The sequence below is a fragment of the Chionomys nivalis genome, chromosome 4, assembly GCF_950005125.1.
Source record: "Chionomys nivalis chromosome 4, mChiNiv1.1, whole genome shotgun sequence".
NCBI classification, from domain to species: Eukaryota; Metazoa; Chordata; class Mammalia; order Rodentia; family Cricetidae; genus Chionomys; species Chionomys nivalis.
Window position 1 is genome coordinate 38448572 of NC_080089.1, and position 21653 is coordinate 38470224.

Below are 21653 nucleotides of genomic sequence, written 5' to 3' on the forward strand. Positions count from 1 at the left end.
AAAGCATCTTCAACAAATGGTGCTGGCACAATTGGATGTCAACCTGTAGAAGAATGAAAATAGACCCATATCTATCACCATGCACAAAACTCAAGTCCAAATGGATCAAAGACCTCAATATCAATCTGAACACACTGAACCTGATAGAAGAGAAAATGGGAAGTACCCTACAACATATGGGCACTGGAGATCGCTTCCTATGTATAACCCCAGCAGCACAGACATTAAGGGCAACATTGAATAAATGGGACCTCCTGAAACTGAGAAGCTTCTGTAAAGCAAAGGACACTGTCATTAAGACAAAAAGGCAGCCTACTGACTGGGAGAAGATCTTCACCAACCCCGCAACAGACAAAGGTCTGATCTCCAAAATATATAAAGAACTCAAGAAACTAGACTTTAAAAGGATAATTAACCCAATTAAAAAATGGGGCACTGAACTGAACAGAGAATTCTCAACAGAAGAAGTTAAAATGGCCAAAAGATACTTAAGGTCATGCTCAACCTCCTTAGCGATCAGAGAAAAGCAAATCAAAACAACTTTGAGATATCATCTTATACCTGTCAGAATGGCTAAAATCAAAAACACCAAGGATAGCCTTTGCTGGAGAGGTTGTGGAGAAAGGGGTACCCTCATCCATTGCTGGTGGGACTGCAAACTTGTGCAACCACTTTGGAAATCAGTGTGGCGGTTTCTCAGAAAAATTGGGATCAACCTACCCCTGGACCCAGCAATACCACTCTTGGGAATATACCCAAGAGATGCCCTATCATATGACAAAAGCATTTGTCCAACTATGTTCATAGCAGCATTATTTGTAATAGCCAGAACCTGGAAGCAACCTAGATGCCCTTCAATGGAAGAATGGATGAAGAAATTGTGGAATATATACACATTAGAGTACTACTCTGCGGTAAAAAACAATGACTTCTCGAATTTTGCATGCAAATGGATGGAAATAGAAAATACGATCCTTAGTGAGGTAACCCAGACCCAAAAAGAAGAACATGGGATGTACTCACTCATAATTGGTTTCTAGCCATGGATAGGGGCCACTGAGTCTATAATTTTTGATCCTAAAGAAGCTAAACAAGAGGGTAAACCCAAGGAAAAACATATAGATATCCTCCCAGCTATGGGAAATAGACATGACTGATGGGCAAAAAATTGGAATCTTGGGGGTGGGGTGGGATGGGGATGAGGGGTGATGGGGAGAGAAAAGTGTGAAGGAGAGGATGAGGGGAACTGGGGGAATCGGGGTGATTGGGGATAAAGGAAGGTTGGATAGGGGAGCAGGGAAACTCATACCTTAGGTAAGGGAGCCACCTAAGGGGTGGCAAGAGACTTGAACTTGGAATGGCTACCAGATGCCCAGGGCAATGTCCCCAGTTAGTTCATTGGGGCACCTGAGGATAGGGAACCTGAAATGAACCTATCCTATAATCATACTGATGAATATCTTGCATATCGCCATAGAACCTTCATCTAGCGATGGATGGAGATAGAGCCAGAGACCCACACTGGAGCACCGGACTGAGCTCCCAAGGTTATAATGAGGAGCAGAAGGAGAGAGAACATGAACAAGGAAGTCAGGACCATGAGGGGTGCACCCAACCACTGAGACAGTGGGGCCGATCTATTGGGAGCTCACCAAGGTCAGCTGGACTGCTACTGAAAAAACATAGGATAAAACCGGACTCTCGGAATGTGGCGGACAATGGGAGCTGACGAGAGGCCAAAGAGAATGGCACAGGAACTTTCAACTGGCGATAGATCGAGAGAGAGACAGAGACCCAAATTTGAGCAATGGTCTGAGCTCTTAAGGTCCAAATGAGGAGCAGAAGGAGGGAGAACATGACCAAGGAAATCAGGACCACGAGGCGTGCACCCACCCACTGTGACATTGGAACTGATCTATTGGGAGCTCTTCAAGGCCAGCTGGACTGGGACTGAATAAGCATGGGTTGAAACTGGACTCCCTGAACATGGCGGACAATGAAGGCTGATGAGAAGCCAAGGACAATGGCACTAGGTTTCGATCCTAATACATGAACTGGCTTTGTGGGAGCTTAGCCTGTTTTGATGCTCACCTTCCTGGGCCTTGATGGAAGTGGGAGGACCTTGGTCTTCCTGTAGGGCAGGGAATTTGGACTGCTCTTCAGTATCGAGAGGGAGGGGGAATGGACTGGGGGGAGGAGAAGAGGAGTGGGGATTGGGGAGGGGAGTTGGGGGAGGGGGCAATGTGTGGGAGGAGGGGAGGGAAATGGGAAACAGGGAGCAGTTGGAAATTTTAATTAAAAAAGAATAAAAAAAAATTCAAAGAAAACACAATAAAAAAAATTACTAACCCCTAATCATATAAGCCATTGCTATGCATGCTTATTTTAAATTAATTAAAATAAAAGATATTTTTCAAGAGAATAAAATTCATGCCTCAGTGTGGAGCCAAGTGAGACCCTATTGACCAGGATTAGAATGTTGTAAGGGAAAACAGTTCTGGGCAATGACTTAACAGGAACAATTTGAGCTGTTTAAAACCAAGCAGTCCAGTGGTTAGGGGAGGGGAGAGGGAGATTGGGTTACAAAGAGTTTCCCAGGAAGCAGAATCAGGTGCAGATGTGGTTTAGTATATATGCTCACTGGCATATACGCATGCAGTAACTAGTCAGCTCAGGTCATATCAAGTTACTGTCCAGTGAGTCCTAATGGCATATAGCCCGCATTATATGAGGGTGTACAAGGGGAAGCATGTCTACGTAGTGTGTCTGAGTTCAAAAGACAACAAGCAGGCATCATCCTTGGCTTTGGCACCAAATTAAAGGATCTCTAGTTAGTTGTGACTCCATTATGAGTCATCTAGTGTTCCAGAGATTCAGTTAGGTCTGCTCAACAGCTTCATGAGATGTTGATGTTTCTGAGCTTTCCTGTCTTTTCATGATACCATCTGAACAGAGCCTGCCCCCATAGGTGAGTGCCTGCTATTCTCATTTCTATTGCCGATCTCTGTTGACTCTAATGTTTTGAGAGTTCTCAGAGGAAACTTGTGGGGGCAACTCCAACTTAAAGCAAGGAGTTTTCATTCCACAATGAAAACCATAAAATATTCAAATTATAAGCTTATATTATCATTGAAATAAATAATTAGGTATAGTATACTATAAACTAACATGAGTGTATGTGTATTTGTATAACTAAGAAAGCTTGACCATATATGAAGAAAAAGAGATGATAGTTTTACCCCTTTTCAACCAGGGTTGTTTTGACTGCTTGGAACAGAAAAAAATCAAATTTACAACATGTAGTATAATTCCTATATTATTGATTTGTCTTCTTGCTATAGATGGAAAAGGTCTGAGAAATATTTTCCAGAGATAAGCAGTATGTTTTTCATCATTTTGATTGGGCTAAAGTGGGTGGAAGGTAATTACTCAGGCTATTATATTTTTATTCTTTCTTACTGAGGAGGTATTGTCTTTTCAGGGATTTATACCTAATGACCATGCTGTAGTGTGGAGGCCCAAAAATGTGTGCCTATTTCTACCTTGTCTGATGGTCAGAGAGTTTGGAGGTTGTTCAAAATTTTTGACAAGTATAGCTATCCTGACTCAGGATGTGATTACTGGGTTCTTCTGACATTAATATGGCTCATACAAGTAGGTCCATTCCATCCTGATAGACCGCCAGGATATGCATTTGTACTTCTACTTTTTCTTTTGTAATATGAGGTTATCTGGGGAATGGTTGCCTAAACAACAGAGTGGCTTCACTGCCTAAACAACAGAATACTAATGATTTGATGCCTTAAAGTGTTAAAGCAATTAAATCTTCAAGTTGTCCTATGTATCTTGTTAAAGAAGTTTTTTGTTGCCTCCCCCTTTTATATTGGAGAATAAAAGCATATGGAAAATTAAACACAGGCCATTAAGTATTCACTGCAATACCCTCCTGGTACTTTCCTATGTTTTCTGTTTTATTATTTTTACACATCTTAATATTCTTTACTTATATTTCTAAATCCCCATACCCCTACCCTGGCAAGAGGTGTTTTTGTCAAGGTTGGTCCCTGACACTATTGGTTGCAAGTTTGTTCACATGCCAGTTTTGCTTTCTGTAGAGTCTAACTTAAACAAAGCACATGTATCAATTCCAAACAAGCATAGTTTTCTATCAAATTTAGGGAGGGGCATAGAAGTGTGAATGGAGAGTGCTGAGGCATCCCTGTAGCCCATCCTGATCAAAAATGACCTCTTATCCTCTGCTTGAACATTCAATGCTGTGGTGTTATCTTGCCTTTGGATGTAAGTTCTTTTTTATTAGCGCCTGGAAGAAGCACTCTCCTGAATGTGTTGCCTTCTTAGACTAAAGAATCTTTAAATTCAATGCTTACTTTGCTTTCCCAAAAGTCATAAAAACCATAAGAAGCATCTCACTACCATACTAAACTTAGGCTTCCATATCTCTCCGGTCAACCTGGACTTCTGGGTTCCTGCTTTAATAAAGTTAAAGCTCAGAGTCAGTCTAAAGAGACAAAAGCTTTCAGCTTCCCTCAGAGCTGCCAAGATGAGCTGAGAGGTTCATTTGCTTAAGTAGATAGACATGACTCACTTGCTGCAAGCCATCTTCCAGTTTATCCAAGAACAGTGAACAGTAATGAAGATGAACCCTGCAAAGCAAAGGTGTAATGAATTTTATCTTCATGCAAAGATATTCCTCCCTAAATGATAAACACTTAAATGACACAGCCCAGTGTATTGCCTGTTATGATTCATACCTGTCAAAGATGTATGTGTTGCATCTCACTGAAACATACTCCTCAACCATTTTTTACCTACAGCACACCAACAAATAAAAACAACACCTTTATTATTCAAATTCTTTTGTGTGAGAGATCCACTCATGGGCTCAGAAAAATCTACTGTATGTTTTATGCTTTGTTTCATTCTGGGCCACAGCATTAATGCAGGCCTATTCTAATGATTGCTTAGCTGCTTGATTTTCCCAATTGACCTCACAGTTATCAATCACTAGGACTTCTTCAACCTTTCTCTTTCTAGTTAAGCATGAAGTTACTCATCAAATGGCATCTCTCTGAGTTTATTCTTTTAAAGAAGCAAGACCCCATCTTTTATTCCTTTTTATTTTATTTTATTTAATTTAATATTTCTCATTCATTTCACATCCTGATGGCAGTTTCCCTTCCCTTCTCTCCTTCCATCCCCTACCCCTACTTTTTAGTTCCCCCTCCCCATCTACTCCCTCTTCATCTCCAGAAAAAGGCAGGCCTCCCATGTGCTTGAACAAAGCATGACACATCAAATTGTGGCAGGACCAGGCTCCTTCCCTTGCATCATAGATTGTTATGACTGTCTGAGCAGCTAAGACTAGACACTGGAGGAATGGAGGAGCAGATCCTGAGAACATTGAGGATGGCTTGCCATGGAGTAAACAAATAATATGAAATCTCTTTAGTCTCTTGTTTATTTGAAAGCAGCATTAAAAGAGAGTGTTAAGGAGCTTAAGATTAGTGACCCTGCAAAAGCTGCTCTGCTTTCCAGGAACTCTTATCAAAGTAGCTTCAAGGTCTTCAAACAAAGATAGAGTTGCTGGATTAGTCTGGTAGGTTCTGTGACTATTCTCTCACCCTGACAGAAGCAAGCAGAAGATAACTGTCTCTCTATGCTCCTTTGTCTTCTGTCACCTTCTTATCTGTCTTTTTCTCTTTTCTTTGCCATTGTTAGAATGAGGAACACAGCTGCTTTATTCCCACTGCATATAATCAAGTTGCCAATGAATTCAGTCATAAAACTAGTAGCTTCTTAGACTGAATAGCATATGTCTCATTAGCAGTTCATTTTATCTGAAAGCAAAATAAAAAATGCTAGAAGGTAAACCAAAGTCAACCCCTAAGTCCAAGTAGGTACAAGCTGAAAAGTATATGTGATACTTTTCTTGAATTTAACCATAAGATCTGCTTAACCATTCCTTTAAGCCCTGTTTTAATGCAATATGATTTGGTTCAATGTAACATGATTACTGACAAATAAAATCACTTCTCACAACCTTTAGTAGCCCTTTTAGTGAATAAATTGATTAAATATATAATGCTATTCAAAAGTAGGATGGAAAGAAAAGTGGACAAGTGGCAGCCTCACATTGTTCTGTCTACAGAAGGAGTGCTCCACTATCACCTGCAATGTTCACTTGAGAATACAGGTAGGTCTGAGTCAGGTACCTGGTCCTGGAGGGTTAATTCACCACTTCTCTCTAGATGCCAATTCTTTGCATCTTAGTCTCTAATAGTGTAAATTTAAGATAGTAATATCCATGTTCTTAAACACAAAATAATTTGAAGTAGTCTCTAAAACTATTCCATTAAAGCTGAAGAATACCTAAGTACTCACTACTGATGTTTCTTTACAATTGTTCAGGTATAAAGCACCATGGGTGTAGGACAGTCCACAGCGATGATTTTACCTCCTTATTCCGGAGGCTGTAGATCAATGGATTTAGCATAGGGGTGACCAGGTTGTTTAGGATCTGAACGGTTGCATCCAGCCAAGGGCTTGGTGTTGGCCTTAGATATATAAAAATCACTGGCATGTAAAAGAGCAAGATGGCAGTGAGGTGAGCACTGCAGGTAGAGAAGGCTCTGTGTCGGCCCTCAGTGGAGCGGATCTGTAGGATGGAGTAGACTATACAGCTGTAGGAGGTGAGGATGAAGAAGAAGCAAGTAAGGGGCATGAGACCCACACTAATGAATCCCACCATCTCCAGGGCTGATGTGTCTGCACAAGCCAATTTCATCACCACAGGGATATCACAGAAATAATAGTCCACCTCTTTGGGGCCACAATAGGGTAGCTGGAAGGTGAGAGTAGTTAGAAATGTTGAATGAATACAGCCAAAAATTGATGTTCCCATAGCCAGAAAGGCACATACTCTATTGCTCATAATGATTGAGTAGCGTAGAGGGTAGCATATGGCAACAAAGCGGTCATAGGCCATCACAGTGTATAAGAAACACTCAGTGCCACCCAGGAAATGGTAGAAGAAGAGCTGGGACACACAGCCTGCATAGGAGATGGCTCGGTTGTTTCCTGAAAGGTAAAATAGCATCTTAGGAGAACTCACAGAAGGGAAAAATATGTCACACACAGAGAGCTGGCAGAGGAAGAAGTACATGGGAGTGTGAAGCCGAGTGGAGGAGGCAATTGCAAGGAGTATGAGCAGATTCCCCACCAGGGTGAAGATGTAGAAAGACAAAAACAGGACAAAGAGTATGGTCTCCAGACCCTCTGTGTGCGGGATGCCAAGAAGGATAAACTGACTCACTACTGAAAGGTTCTTCATAGCTTTGAAAATGTTTGACCTTGCAAAGATTAAAAGTCAGCAGTCTGGTCATTGATATCCATTAAGAAACTGTTTCTTATGAGAGCTTTGAGTATGCTTCAAGAGCAGCAAATAGTTTTCTATTGATGTGCAAAAACAAGATTTCTATAAAAGTACCAGTTACTATAGATTCATATTTGAAAGTTGATCTACCGAGCCTTTAGAAGAGATGCTTCATGAATATCAATGATTGTCTTCTATTCCAAGAGCTGAAGTTACAAGACCTGGTCAAATATTCTCAAATTAGACACTGCTTTATGTAAGTCTATATTCTGAGAACATGTCTGTTGAATCTTGATGGTGTGTGTAAGTAACCTGCTGTCACTATTCATTATCCTCTGCAAAGCAATAAGAAAAAGATGTTTGAGAAATCATGACATTTAATAGGAATCCTGACTTTGATTCTTCTTAGCTGTAGTAATTGAGACCATTTATACATTGTGTTTTGTAGTCATTTACAAAGTATAAGACATACATAGTCTAATAGCAATATGTCAACATCAATGTGTTCTTATATGATGATAAAATTTCTAAATTGTCTGAAAGTTCCCAGCAAAACTATTACTAAACTCTTAGGTAAGGTCATCCTTAACTTTATGAAGCTATACCTTCTGGGAATGTTAAGAAAGAAGGGAGGGGATGAAAAAAAACCCTCTTTACAAATGTTGATTGTAGATGTCTCCCATGTACACAGCAGAGGGACTGTCTCTAAGGAAAGCTCTCTCTTGTGTTAAAGGTCAGCATGAGCCCCAGTAATAACAAGAAATGTGACATACCTGAGGATGAGATGTGGACTGTAGATACCCCCAAATCCCACCACTAGGGTACTTGTTTTCAAATATTCATTGTCAATCTCCTCCAAAGAGATGAGAGGTACAAAATTCAAAAGGAAGGGGATTTTAAACACACCATTGAAAAATCCCCAAGCTTCTTGTAATTCATTTTCATGCATTGGTCATTAAATAAGAATTAAATATCCAAACGTGGCTTACAACTAAGAACTAAGATGAGCCTATGACAGCGTCTCTACACTGGTCGTAGATGTAAAGTATAAAACTGATAACAGAACATGTAAATAGCTATTCCTTCCTGACCCAAAGATAAGAGAGATAAAGGGAAAACTAACAGCAATAAATATAGTTATTCTTTCCAATCACATATACTTCCTGAGTTCTGGACCACACAAAATAACTCAAAGCTGACTACAAACTCAAACAAGAGAATATTAATGTTAAATATTTCTCTCAGGAAACATGAAAGGACGAGTACTGCTTTCCTGACCAAAGCCCATACCACTGTGGGAAGAAGGCAATTTTGTATCTCCTACAATAAAAACCGTAAATAAAAAAGGTCCTGAGCACCCAGTTCTTACTCTCCTGATCTGCTTGCCATGTCTTTTTGTTATGTTTCTTCTTACTTTAATTCTCCTTTAATGGAAGTGAAGCTTTTTATTAACCCTTCTTTGATTCTCTCTCTCTCTCTCTCTCCTCTCTCTCTTCTTCCCTCCCTCCCTCCCTCCCTCCCTCATTCTTTCCCTCCCTCCCTCCCTCCTTCCCTCTCTCCCTCCCTTTCTCCCTCCCTCACTTTCTCTATCCATTCCTTTTTCTCCCTTACTCTCTCTTCCACAAGAAATGGTCTTAAAGTTCTCCTCAGTATCCCTTCCTGTTTTCTTTTGTCAATGAGAGGAAAAACTTGTCAGGGTGACTGTTCTGGATGGGATACAATTTAGTTTTTAAGTGTCTTCCATTAGTACTGGTTTTCTATAATTATTTTCAAACTTTGTTTTTTACTAACTTAGGTCTTTTTTTTTTTCAAGAAAAACAAAGGAATGCCAAACAAGATCCTATATAAATAATAATTAAATGATATTGACAAATTCAAATATAAAAACCTAGTAGCTCTATTTAGTATGCATAAATTATAAATAAAAAGAGAATCCCAAGGCACCCATATTACTAACTTATTAAATCACTTGCTTTGTACAGCTATTACGAATAAGACACAATACCTATCAACTCACTGGCAATTCATGTGGTTTAAAAACTCAAATAATCTTGTAAAATTTTTTTTCAATTCTATTGTTGCACTGTAATGCACTGGATTCTTGATGCAGATGTACACACAATGCTTTGACTACCTTTAGAGAAAGAAGGTAAATATGTAGGACAGAATATCCACTGGCTTTTCTAATTGTTTCATGTTAGATATGAAAAGGAATTCAGTTTTTATCTGTATTTCCAAGGCAGGATCTCACTACATAGCCCTGGTTGGCTTGACTCATGTAGTTAAGTTTCGTCTCAGACTCACAGAGATCCTTTTGTCTCTTGAATGCTGACATTAAAGGCAAACATTGTCATGCCCAAACCCTTATCCATTTTAAAATGACAATTATTGAACTGCTATCCAAAAAAGGATAATTTAATACAGTGCACGGGATATTTTTCTCTCTTATTTATATTTCTTCCACCCACAGGTCAAACTTGGTAGCCAGTGTCGTCACTGTTGGCAATACACTTTTTTATTACCTCTCTTATTTTTAAATCATAATATAATAGCATCATTTCCCCTTCCCCCTTCCCCCTCCAAAACCATCTTATTACCCCCTCTTCGCTCCAATTCAAATTTATAGAATTTTTTACATGGTTTTTTGATGCCTATATGTATACACATACAAAATACAAACTATGCATTCTATATCATGTTACATGTATGTGTTTTCAGAGCTGTTTAGTATTAGATAGCCTTTCCTAAGGAAGGTGTATTCTTTCCTAAGGAAGACTATTCCTGCCTCTCTCTACTCATTCCTTAATTTTGCTATATAAAATGAGTATGTGTACTTACAGCACCTACTCCTTAAATTACATCACTGCAGATTTGAAAACTAGAATGCTGAGAGAAGGTCCACAGACCTAAGAGAACTTCTGTCCTTTATCTGTTCTGAATGGAATTGAGGCAACTCAAGTATTAACCAAAGAAAGGGTTAAAACAAGATACATGTAAAAGGTAAGGTATTATGTTGAAATGGAAAAGACAATGCTCTGTGTTAAGTAAAGACAAGGGAAAGACTGAGAGGAGAGTCAAAAGCACAGTAAACAACTTAGGAGACTGAGAGCCTTTCCACTCACTACTCCATTAGTAATGAAAGTAACAATGGTCATTGCATACACAGGCACATACCACGTAGTAGATACTTACTGTTTTCCAAGGACTGGTGAGTCATTCATAAAACCTGATTATTTTAAAAACTATTTATCCATAAATATTTCTATTGTAAACCAGATCTGCAGATGAAAAGCTGACCTTCAAATACATCAAAAATAGCCCTCTTATTGTTTTATTCCACATCTGTGCTTGTAATCTTTAGTAATATCTGTTTCTTTTTGCCTCTGTTTCCTGAGGAAGCCTTTTCAATCACTTGGAAGTGAAGCACTTCCTATAAGGCTCTTATGATCACCTTATACAAAAGTGAAGGAAGACTTTATGTCTCATTCTTCCCCAGTCATTTTCAGCTTTTTTTGTGCCTCTGTGTGTGTATATGTGCATGCGTGTGCACATGTGTTGTGTGTTTGCATGTACATGCACATACTATGTTGCTGTGTTCTAGTCAAAGGACAATTTATTGGAGTTATCTTTCTCTCTCTCCACTTTATTGTTTTCAGGGATTGAATTCAGGTGATCAGGTAGGCACCTTTACTGGCCTCATTTTCTATCTTAATTTTATATTTTAATTGAAATATCATTTCATCTTAGAAATCACATAATATACATTTTCTTCCTTTCAAACACTATATCTTGATATAAGCTCCAACACAGGAACTTTTCATCTATTTCTCATAAAAATTCTAGACAGGCTAAGAGCAGAGCCACTAAAGAGTATCACTAAAGATAGGAGCCAGGCTAACAAGGGTCAACACATTCCACTGAGTAAAATTTAGACCGTAAGGAGAGACACAGTAACATTCTGAGAAGAGGCTTGGGGCACTTATTTTTCACAAATGCTATTCATATCTAAAAAGCTCCAATTTCACTGACCCCTCCAAATACTTTCTTGGCTAAGGAAAGACCTTCAAAGTTTCTGGTCTTTGTTTATGCTCAAATACCATGATGTTCTGTGACCCTATCGGCTCAATGGATTTTCCTGTTGATTTAAGGGAAATGCATTCCCTAAGGATCAGGAAGTCCTGTGTATTACCTGTTAGTGTGAAAAGCAAAGACTGATATTGAGACCTTGGCAAAAGTTCAAGTACTTGTTCTGTATACCTGGAAACATGATGCTATTTTACTAAGTGCAATGACTAGAACTTACATTTCCTATTTATGATCAGAACAGTGAACTCCAGCCAAGGAGCTTCCATGCCCACTTATGAATCAGGTCTCCTGAGGCTTATGCAATCAATATTAGAATACTCTCTCCCTAGATTGCTGGCTTAAAGTGTTCTTGTTTTCTTAAAAAAAAAAAAAAAAAAAAAAAAAAAAACTCTTAAGTCTTATGTTGTGTTCAGGGATAGCTCTGAGGGAGCAATTAGTTTGTCAACTCTATTCATCATCCATACATGAAATTATGGTGATGATATCTTTGTAAACAGATGTTCCAAAATGGGAAACATGGTCTTCCAATATTATTTGCACTGTAGAAAACATGTCAATTCCCATATTATTAGTTCATCTGAAATGCTGTCCCTCTACTTGGCTGCCTTTTGTTAATACTCAACTACATCATTTATATTAGCATCTTAAAAAGTTATCCATAACATTCCAAAAGTTTAAGAGTAAAGGTAATGACTTTAGATTTTAGAAAGGATTTTACATTGAAATTGTCTTCTATGGCAAAAGTTTGTTCCAAAATGGAAATAGAGATTAGGATACAATCAAAATGTTAATGTATGTCACAAAAAAAATGTTTGTAGAAGCTAAAACTTTACAAAAGTATATTTATAAAAATCTTCTTAAACAGAAAATTTTTTTTCCTTTTATCAGAACAATTGCTTATAGTCTCTCCTGAGTTTCTAGTTGGGAAACTTAGTCTTGACAGAGTCAAGGATAATTTACCAATTTGTCCTTGTTGGGCTTCAGCTAAGTGTTATACATCAGCTAAATTTTAAACCACACTTTATTATTTAGTTCTGGTGTAACTGACCTTCTGGGTGTTTGACAATCACATTTGATTATTGAAAAGCCAAAATCAATGAGAATCTACTGTGACAAGTCAATGTTTTAGGAGTTGCCCCTATACCAGCTAGATTTCGGGAAAAGATGAGACATCTTTGAAAGTAGCCTGAAACTGTGAGAAGTCACCATCTCAAAAACATCTCTTGATCAGAGAGGCCATATAGACCCCAGAAATAGGACTTTACTCTGCGCAAATTTCTCAAAGGTCTAGGGGGTGAATATAGAGGCAAGTATCTTTAGTGCTTCCAAGGGAAGCAGCGTTGTTCACAAGACCCTGACTCATCCCAATTGATGGCCTAATTTGTAGAAGTAGTGTGAGTAAAAATAGGCAGCCACAACTGACCTTAGGAACAAAGCGGATGCAGTTAAGATAGGGACAACAACCTGGCCTCAATGAATGAATGGAGAGCCAACAGTACAATGATGTCCAGTAATACTTACCAATAACAACCTGAAAACCCGAAAACTAGACTAGACTTGAGAAAGGGAGTATAAATGACACAATGAATCAGAGCTTACAGACCTTCTTACAAAACTCTTTGTATAGGCTACTGATAAGCACACAAGACAATCACAGTCACACCAAATGTAACATAAAGATAAATTCCATTATTTAAGCTGTCAGAGGTTATAAACTTAGTTTATATTTTATGTTCTTTTGTCCTTTGGGGGATACTCTTACTACTTAAATGGTTATAACCTCATACTATCTCACTTTAATATATTCCTGTTGACAGAGGTTTCTGTCATGCCCAATCCCGCAGCTGTTTAGTCCCAAAGAAAACACAAAGGCCTACATTAATTAAAAAACTGGTTGGCCTATTACCCATGCTTTCTTATGAACTAAATCTTTCATCTTAAATTAACCCATAATTCTTGCCTGTGTTATCCATGTGGTTTGGTACCTTATATCAGTGAAGCATTCTCATCTTGCTTCCTCCACATCTGAGTGATGACTGTAAACTGAGCCTTTCCTCTTCCTAGAATTCCTGTTCTGGTTGCTCTGCCTATATATCCTACCTGGCTACTGGCCAACAGCATTTTATTAAACCAATATAAGTGACAAATCTTTACAGAGTACAAGACCATTGTTTCTCAGCATATTCCATCATTGAATTTTACCTCAAAATCATTCACTTTTATGTTACTATACTATTTTTCTTCTATAACAGTTTAATACAGCACATAATGAATTTGATCATTTTCATTTTTCTCCCAGCAGTCCCGTTCTCTCTTGCTGAAACTCTTCTTCTCACCAGTCCTCTTCTTCCTACTTTTATATTACTTTTTTGTGTGACCCACTAAATTTAACTACGGCTGCTTGCATCAGTATATGTGGAAGGTGATTCTTTGTGTTCATGCAACAATAGACAATAATGACTGTAGAACTGAAGAAAACCATGCCGTCTTTCCTATTACCCATTAACTACACATAGTCCCTTAGGTAAGTGTGAGATCTCATGAAATTCCCCATATTCATGATTTAATGTTGAAAAATACAATCTTATACAAATATTCAGTTCTAATGAGCTCATGAGTGTCAGGTTATATCAAGAAGATATATTTTACAGCATTCCTTCTCATCTTCTGAGTGTTATATATTTTCTGTTTCTTCTTCTGAAGTGTTCACTGAGCTTTATTGAGGATGATCTAGAGGGCCTGTATATGGCCCAACTCCCATTTTTATCCTGAGACATTTAGCTACATGAAATCTTTGCATTACCTACCATTCATAGCCAAAAGAACACCTGATTTTTGACAAAGAATCTAAAATTATACAATGGAAGAATGAAATCATCAACAACTAGTGTTGGAATAACAGGATGTCAACATGTAGAAGAATGAAAATAGATCCATATCTATCCTCATGCACAAAACTCAAGTTCAAATGGATTAAAGACCTCAATATAAATCCAACCACACTGAACCTGATAGAAGAGAAAGTAGGAAGTAGCCTTCAATGCATAGACACAGGAGACCACTTCCTAAATATAACCCCAGTAGCACAGACACTGAGAGCAACAATAAATAAATGGGACCTCTTGAAACTGAGAACCTTCTGTAAAGCAAAGAACAGAGTCAGTAAGAAAAAAGGCAATCTACTGAATGAGAAAAGATTTTCACCAACCTCACATCAGACAGAGGACTGAACTCCAAAAAATATTTGAAAACTCAAGAAATTACTCATTAAAATATCAAATAATCCAATTTAAAAAATGGGGTACAGATCTAAACATAGAATTTTCAACAGAAGAATCTCAAATGGCTGAAAGACACTTAAGGAAAGGTTCAATATCTTTAGCCATCAAGGAAATGCAAATTAAAATGACTCTGAGATTCCATCTTACATCTGTCAGAATGTTTAAAATCAAAATCACCAATGATAGCTTATGCTGGAGAAGATAAAGAATAAGGGGAATACCCCTTATGGCAAATCAGTACAACAGTTTCTCAGAAAATTGGGAATTAAAGGACCTCAAGACCCAGCATATACCGAAAGGATGCTCAATCATACTACAAGGACATTTGTTCAACTATGTTCATAGGAGTATTTTTTATAATATCCAAAACATGGAAACAATCTACATGCCCCTCATCTGAAGAATGGATAAAGAAAATGTGATACATTTACACAATGGAGGACTACTTAGTGGTAAAAATACACTGACATCTTGCCGGGTGGTGGTGGTGCACGCCTTTAATCCCAGCACTCGGGAGGCAGAGGCAGGCAGATCTCTGTGAGTTCGAGGCCAGCCTGGTCTAGAAGAGCGTTCCAGAAGAGTGTTCCAGGACAGGAACCAAAAGCTACAGAAAAACCCTGTCTCAAAAAAAAAAAAAAAACTGACATCTTGATATTTGCATGCAAATGGATGGAACTAGGAAAAAAAATTCTGAGTGAGGCAACCCAGACCCAGAAAGATGAGCACAGTATGTACTTACTCACATGTGGATACCAGCTGTAAAGCAAAAGATAATGAGCCTAGAGACCACAACCCCAGAGAAGCTAAGTAACAAGGAGAACCCTTAGAGAAACATATATAGAGCCCCCCTGGGAAGGGGAAATAAACAAGTCCTCTTGAGAAAATTGGGAGCGTGTGAGTGGAGGGAGAAGGGAGTACAGAAGGGACAGAAGACAGGAGAAGGGGACGGGGAGAAGATCTTGAAGAAATGGGATAGTGGTGATGAGGGAAGAGCAAAGACAGAGAGCAAAGAAAGAGATATCTTTGTGAGGGAGCCATATGAGGTTAGCAAGAAACTTAGCACTACAGAAATTCACAGGAATCCACAAGAATGACCCCAGATAAGACCCTAAGCAATGGTGGAGAGGGTACCCACACTGGCCTTGCCCTGCAGTCAGACAAATATATTAAATGTCATCATAGAACCTTTATTCAGCAACTGATGGAAGCAGAGGCAAAGATCCACAGAAGAGCACTGGGCTAAGCTCCCAAACTCCAGTCAGAGTGGGAGAAGTGTGATTATAAGCAAAGAGTCAAGACCATTATAAGGATACTCACTGAAACAGCTTACCTGAGCTAATGGGAGCCCACAAACTCCAGCCTGACAGTGAAGGAACCAGCGTAGGACCAAACTAGGCCCTGTGAATATGGGTGATAGTTGCATGGCTGGGGCAGACTGCGGGGCCACTGGCAATGGGAGCAGAATTTATCCCTACTGCTTTTACTGACGTTTTGGAACCCATTCTCTTTAGAGATATAGTAGGCAGGGCCTTGGTCCTTCCTCAGAGCAATGTGCTAGACTTTGTTGACTTCCCATGGAAAGCCTTACCCTCTCTGGGGAGTAGATGGGAGTTGTCAGGGGGAAGGTATAAGAGGAGGGGAGGGAGTGGGAATTGGCATTGGTATGTAAAAGGAGAAAAGATAGGTTTTTTTAAAAAAAAATAATAATATAAAGATTTTTTTAAAAAAAGAACAAGATGAACAGTCCTTGGAGTCTCCTGTCCTCCAAGACTCCTTGTCCAAGAGCAGTCTAGGCCCCCGAGCCTGAGACACACACAGAAAAAGGAAGAAAAGAAAACAGCTAAGGGTACTAAGAACAATGGACATGAGAGCATAGTTATATTATAAATCATTTTATATCAGGGTTACTATTCTTTATCCCTTGATATAAAAATGCTAGGAGTAGGAAGGAGACACTGGAAGCTCTTTGACATAATGGTTTTCTGGGGACATCTGGATCAGGAACTACACCCTAACATTCATCACAGCCTCTCCAGTCCTTTCTATCAGATATTGTAAACACCTAAGTTGATGATGTTTTTCTGTCTATCTGATACTTTGGATTTGATTTTTTTTACTTATCAGTCTCACTTAAGGGGAGGCTGTGTTGTACCTAGGAATGTAGGTCCAGAACTCTAGTAGGCCTCATCAACTAGGCTCACCTAGTCACTTCTGAGGGACATTGTAAGTTCCAGATTTGATGATATTTTTGCTGTCTACCCACTGTCTGCTGACTGTTCCTTTACTTTCACCTCTTGAAGACCTACTAAATTCATTCACTTGCAATCTACAGCACAGCTATCATAAATAACTGCTAAGGAAAGAATGGGAATCTCCTTCTATCACTTCCACCTTACTTGGGAGACAGTTTCTGTAACACAAAAAATAAAAACCCAGAGAAAAATATTGAGGTTCAAACTGGAGATCAGAAAAGCAAAGCAGTCAAGCCAATAGAGAGGTCTCACCTCCACAAATACTCAGACCAAAGGAGCAATCCACCAAACCTCTGACTGCACTGCTCTCCCAACGTAACTGAGACTGAACCCCTGAGATTCTGCCCTCCCATCTTCTATTCCTTTCTAATGCTGGGATTAAAAGTGTGCCCCACCACCTTCTGGTCTATATGGCTGACTAGTGTGGCTTGCTTTGCACTCTGATCTTTATGCAAACTTTATTTTAATAAACACAAATACATCTATAGAACACTCCACCCAAATAGGAAAGAATACACCTTCTTCTCTGCAGCTCATGGAACCTTCTCGAAAATTGACCACATACTTGGAAACAAAGGAAACCTCCACAGATACAAAAAAATATCAGTGTCCACCTGTGTCTTATCAGATCACCACGGATTAAAGTTAGAAGCCACCAACAATGCTACCCCCAGAAAGCTGACAAACTCATGGAAACTGAACAGTCAACTACTGAACCACACCTGGGTCAAGGAAGAAATTAAGAAAGAAATTAAAGTCTTCCTTGAATTTAATGAAAACAAAGAGACAACATACTCAAACCTATGGGACACGATGAAAGCAGTGCTAAGAGGAAAGTTCATAGCACTAAGTGCCCACTTAAAGAAAACGGAGAAAGCATACATTGGGGACTTAACAGCACACCTGAAAGCCCTAGAAAAAAAAAGAAGCAGACGCGCCCAGGAGGAGTAGAAGACTGGAAATAATCAAACTGAGGGCAGAAATCAACAAAATAGAAACACAGAAAACAGTCCAAAGAATCAATGAAACAAAAAGTTGGTTCTTGGAAAAAATCAACAAGATTGACAAACCCCTATCCAAACTAATTAAACGACAGAGAGAGAACACGCAAATAAATAAGATCAGAAATGAAAAGGGGGACATAACCACAGACACAGAAGAAATTCAGAGAATCGTTAGATCTTACTACAAAAGCCTGTATGCCACAAAACTGGAAAATGCAAAAGAAATGGACACTTTTTTAGATAAGTACCATATACCAAAGCTAAACCAAGACCAGGTGAACGATCTAAATAGACCTGTTAGTCGCGAAGAATTAGAAACAGTTATCAAAAATCTCCCTTCCAAAAAAAGCCCAGGACCAGATGGTTTCAATGCAGAATTCTACCAGAACTTCCAAGAAGAGCTAATACCTATACTTCTTAATGTATTTCACAATATAGAAACAGAAGAGTCATTGCCAAATTCCTTTTATGAAGCTACAGTTACCCTGATACCAAAACCACACAAAGACCCAACCAAGAAAGAGAATTACAGGCCTATCTCACTCATGAACATCGACGCAAAAATTCTCAATAAAATACTGGCAAACCGAATCCAAGAACACATTAGAAAAGTTATCCATTATGGTCAAGTAGGCTTCATTCCAGAGATGCAGGGCTGGTTCAACATACGCAAATCTATCAATGTAATCAACCATATAAATAAACTGAAAGAAAAAAACCATATGATCATTTCATTAGATGCTGAAAAAGCATTCGACAAAATTCAACACTCCTTTATGAAAAAGGTCTTGGAGAGATTAGGGATACAAGGGTCATACCTAAATATAATAAAAGCTATTTACAGCAAGCCGACAGCTAACATTAAATTAAATGGAGAAAAACTCAAAGCCATCCCACTAAAATCAGGAACACGACAAGGATGTCCACTCTCTCCATACCTCTTCAATATAGTACTTGAAGTTCTAGCAATAGCAATAAGACAACATAAGGGGATCAAGGGGATCCATATTGGAAAGGAAGAAGGTAAGCTTTCATTATTTGCAGATGATATGATAGTATACATAAGCGACCCCAAAAACTCTACCAAAGAACTCCTACAGCTGATAAACACCTTTGGTAATGTGGCAGGATACAAAATCAACTCCAAAAAATCAGTTGCCTTCCTATACACTAAGGATAAGGAAGCAGAGAGGGAAATCAGAGAAGCATCACCTTTCACGATAGCCACAAATAGCATAAAATACCTTGGGGTAACTCTGACCAAGGAAGTGAAAGATCTATTTGGCAAGAACTTTAAGTCTTTGAAGAAAGAAATTGAAGAGGACACCAGAAAATGGAAGGACCTCCCTTGCTCTTGGATTGGGAGGATCAACATAGTAAAAATGGCAATTCTACCAAAAGCAATCTATAGATTCAACGCAATCCCCATCAAAATCCCATCAAAATTCTTCACATATCTGGAGAAGACAATAATCAACTTTATATGGAAAAACAAAAAACCCAGGATAGCCAAAACAATCTTATACAATAAAGGATCGTCTGGAGGCATTACCATCCCTGACTTCAAACTCTATTACAGAGCTACAGTACTGAAAACGGCTTGGTACTGGCATAAAAACAGAGAAGTCGACCAATGGAATAGAATAGAAGACCCTGACTTTAGCCCACAAACCTATGAACACCTGATTTTCGATAAAGGAGCTAAAAGTATACAATGGAAAAAAGAGAGCATCTTCAACAAATTGTGCTGGCAAAACTGGAAGTCAATCTGTAGAAGAATGAAAATAGATCCATATCTATCACCATGCACAAAACTCAAGTCCAAATGGATTAAAGACCTCAATATCAGTCCAAACACACTGAACCTGATAGAAGAGAAAGTGGGAAGTACTCTACAACACATGGGCACAGGAGAACACTTCCTACGTATAACCCCAGCAGGACAAACACTAAGGACATCATTGAATAAATGGGACCTCCTGAGACTGAGAAGCTTCTGTAAAGCAAAGGACACTGTCACTAAGACAGAAAGGCACCCCACTGACTGGGAGAAGATCTTCACCAACCCCGCAACTGACAAAGGTCTGATATCCAAAATATACAAAGAACTCAAGAAATTAGACCGTAAAAGGTTAATCAATCCAATTATAAAATGGGGCACTGAGCTGAACAGAGACTTTTCAACAGAAGAAGTTCAAATGGCCAAAAGACACTTAAGATCGTGCTCAACTTCCTTAGCAATCAGGGAAATGCAAATCAAGACAACATTAAGATACCATCTTACACCGGTCAGAATGGCTAAAATCAAAAACACCAATGATAGCCTCTGCTGGAGAGGTTGTGGAGAAAGGGGCACTCTCATCCATTGCTGGTGGGAATGCAAACTTGTGCAACCACTTTGGAAAGCAGTGTGGCGGTTTCTCAGGAAAGTCGGGTTCAACCTACCTCTCGACCCAGCAATACCACTATTGGGAATATACCCAAGAGATGCCCAAACATACAACAAAAGTATATGCTCAACTGTGTTCATAGCAGCATTGTTTGTAATAGCCAGAACCTGGAAACAACCTAGATGTCCTTCAATGGAAGAATGGATGAAGAAAGTATGGAATATATACATATTAGAGTACTACTCAGCAGTAAAAAACAATGACTTCTTGAATTTTGCATACAAATGGACGGAAATTGAAAACACTATCCTGAGTGAGGTAAGCCAGACCCAAAAAGAGGAACATGGGATGTACTCACTCATATTTGGTTTCTAGCCATAAATAAAGGACACTGAGACTATAATTCGTGATTCTAGAGAAGCTAAATAAGAAGGTGAACCCAAAGAAAAACATATAAGCATCCCCCTGAATATTAACCTTCATCAGGCGATGAAAGAAGACAGAGACAGAGACCAACATTGGAGCACTGGACTGAAGTCTCACGATCCAAAGGAGGAGCAAAAGGAGAGTGAGCACGAGCAAGGAACTCAGGACTGCGAGGGGTGCACCCACACTCTGAGGCAATGGGGATGTTCTATCGGGAACTCACCAAGGCCAGCTGGCCGGGGACTGAAAAAGCATGGGACAAAACCGGTCTCGCTGAACATAATGGACAATGAGGACTACTGAGAACTGAAGAACAATGGCAATGGGTTCTTGATCCTATTGCACGTAATGGCTTTGTGGGAGCCCAGGTAGTTTGGATGCTCACCTTAATAGACCTGGATGGAGGTGGGTGGTCCTTGGACCTCCCACAGGGCAGAGAAACCTGCTTGCTCTTTGGGCTGAGGAGGGAGGAAGACTTGATTGGGGGAGGGGGAGGGAATGGGAGGTGGTGGCGGGGAAGAGGCAGAATTTTTAATAATTAAATAAATTAATTAATAAAATAAAAAAAATCAGTACATATAAAGGATAAATAAAAATTTTCAATTTTCAATAAATGAAAATTTTGTAAAGAAAAAAAAAATAAAATAAACACAAATAATATACCACAATAAGGTTCTCACTGAGCTTGGAGATCACCCATTATCTAGACGGGCTGGCCAGTCAGCTTCAGGAATCTTCTCTCTGCGTCTGTAAATGCAGAGATTAGAGGCATACTACCATATCCATTTTATTATATAGACTCCATGAATCCAAATTCGGGT

The 21653-nt window shown here is 39.0% G+C and overlaps 1 protein-coding gene across 1 annotated transcript; it reads right to left on the reverse strand.

Moving 5' to 3' along the window:
- Nucleotides 1-6415: 6415 nt before the first annotated feature.
- LOC130873447 (olfactory receptor 149) lies at nucleotides 6416-7351 on the reverse strand. The gene has a single exon (XM_057768290.1). It carries the CDS (start codon nucleotides 7349-7351, stop codon nucleotides 6416-6418), a length of 936 nt encoding a protein of 311 aa, XP_057624273.1.
- Between the last annotated feature and the right edge of the window lie 14302 nt (nucleotides 7352-21653).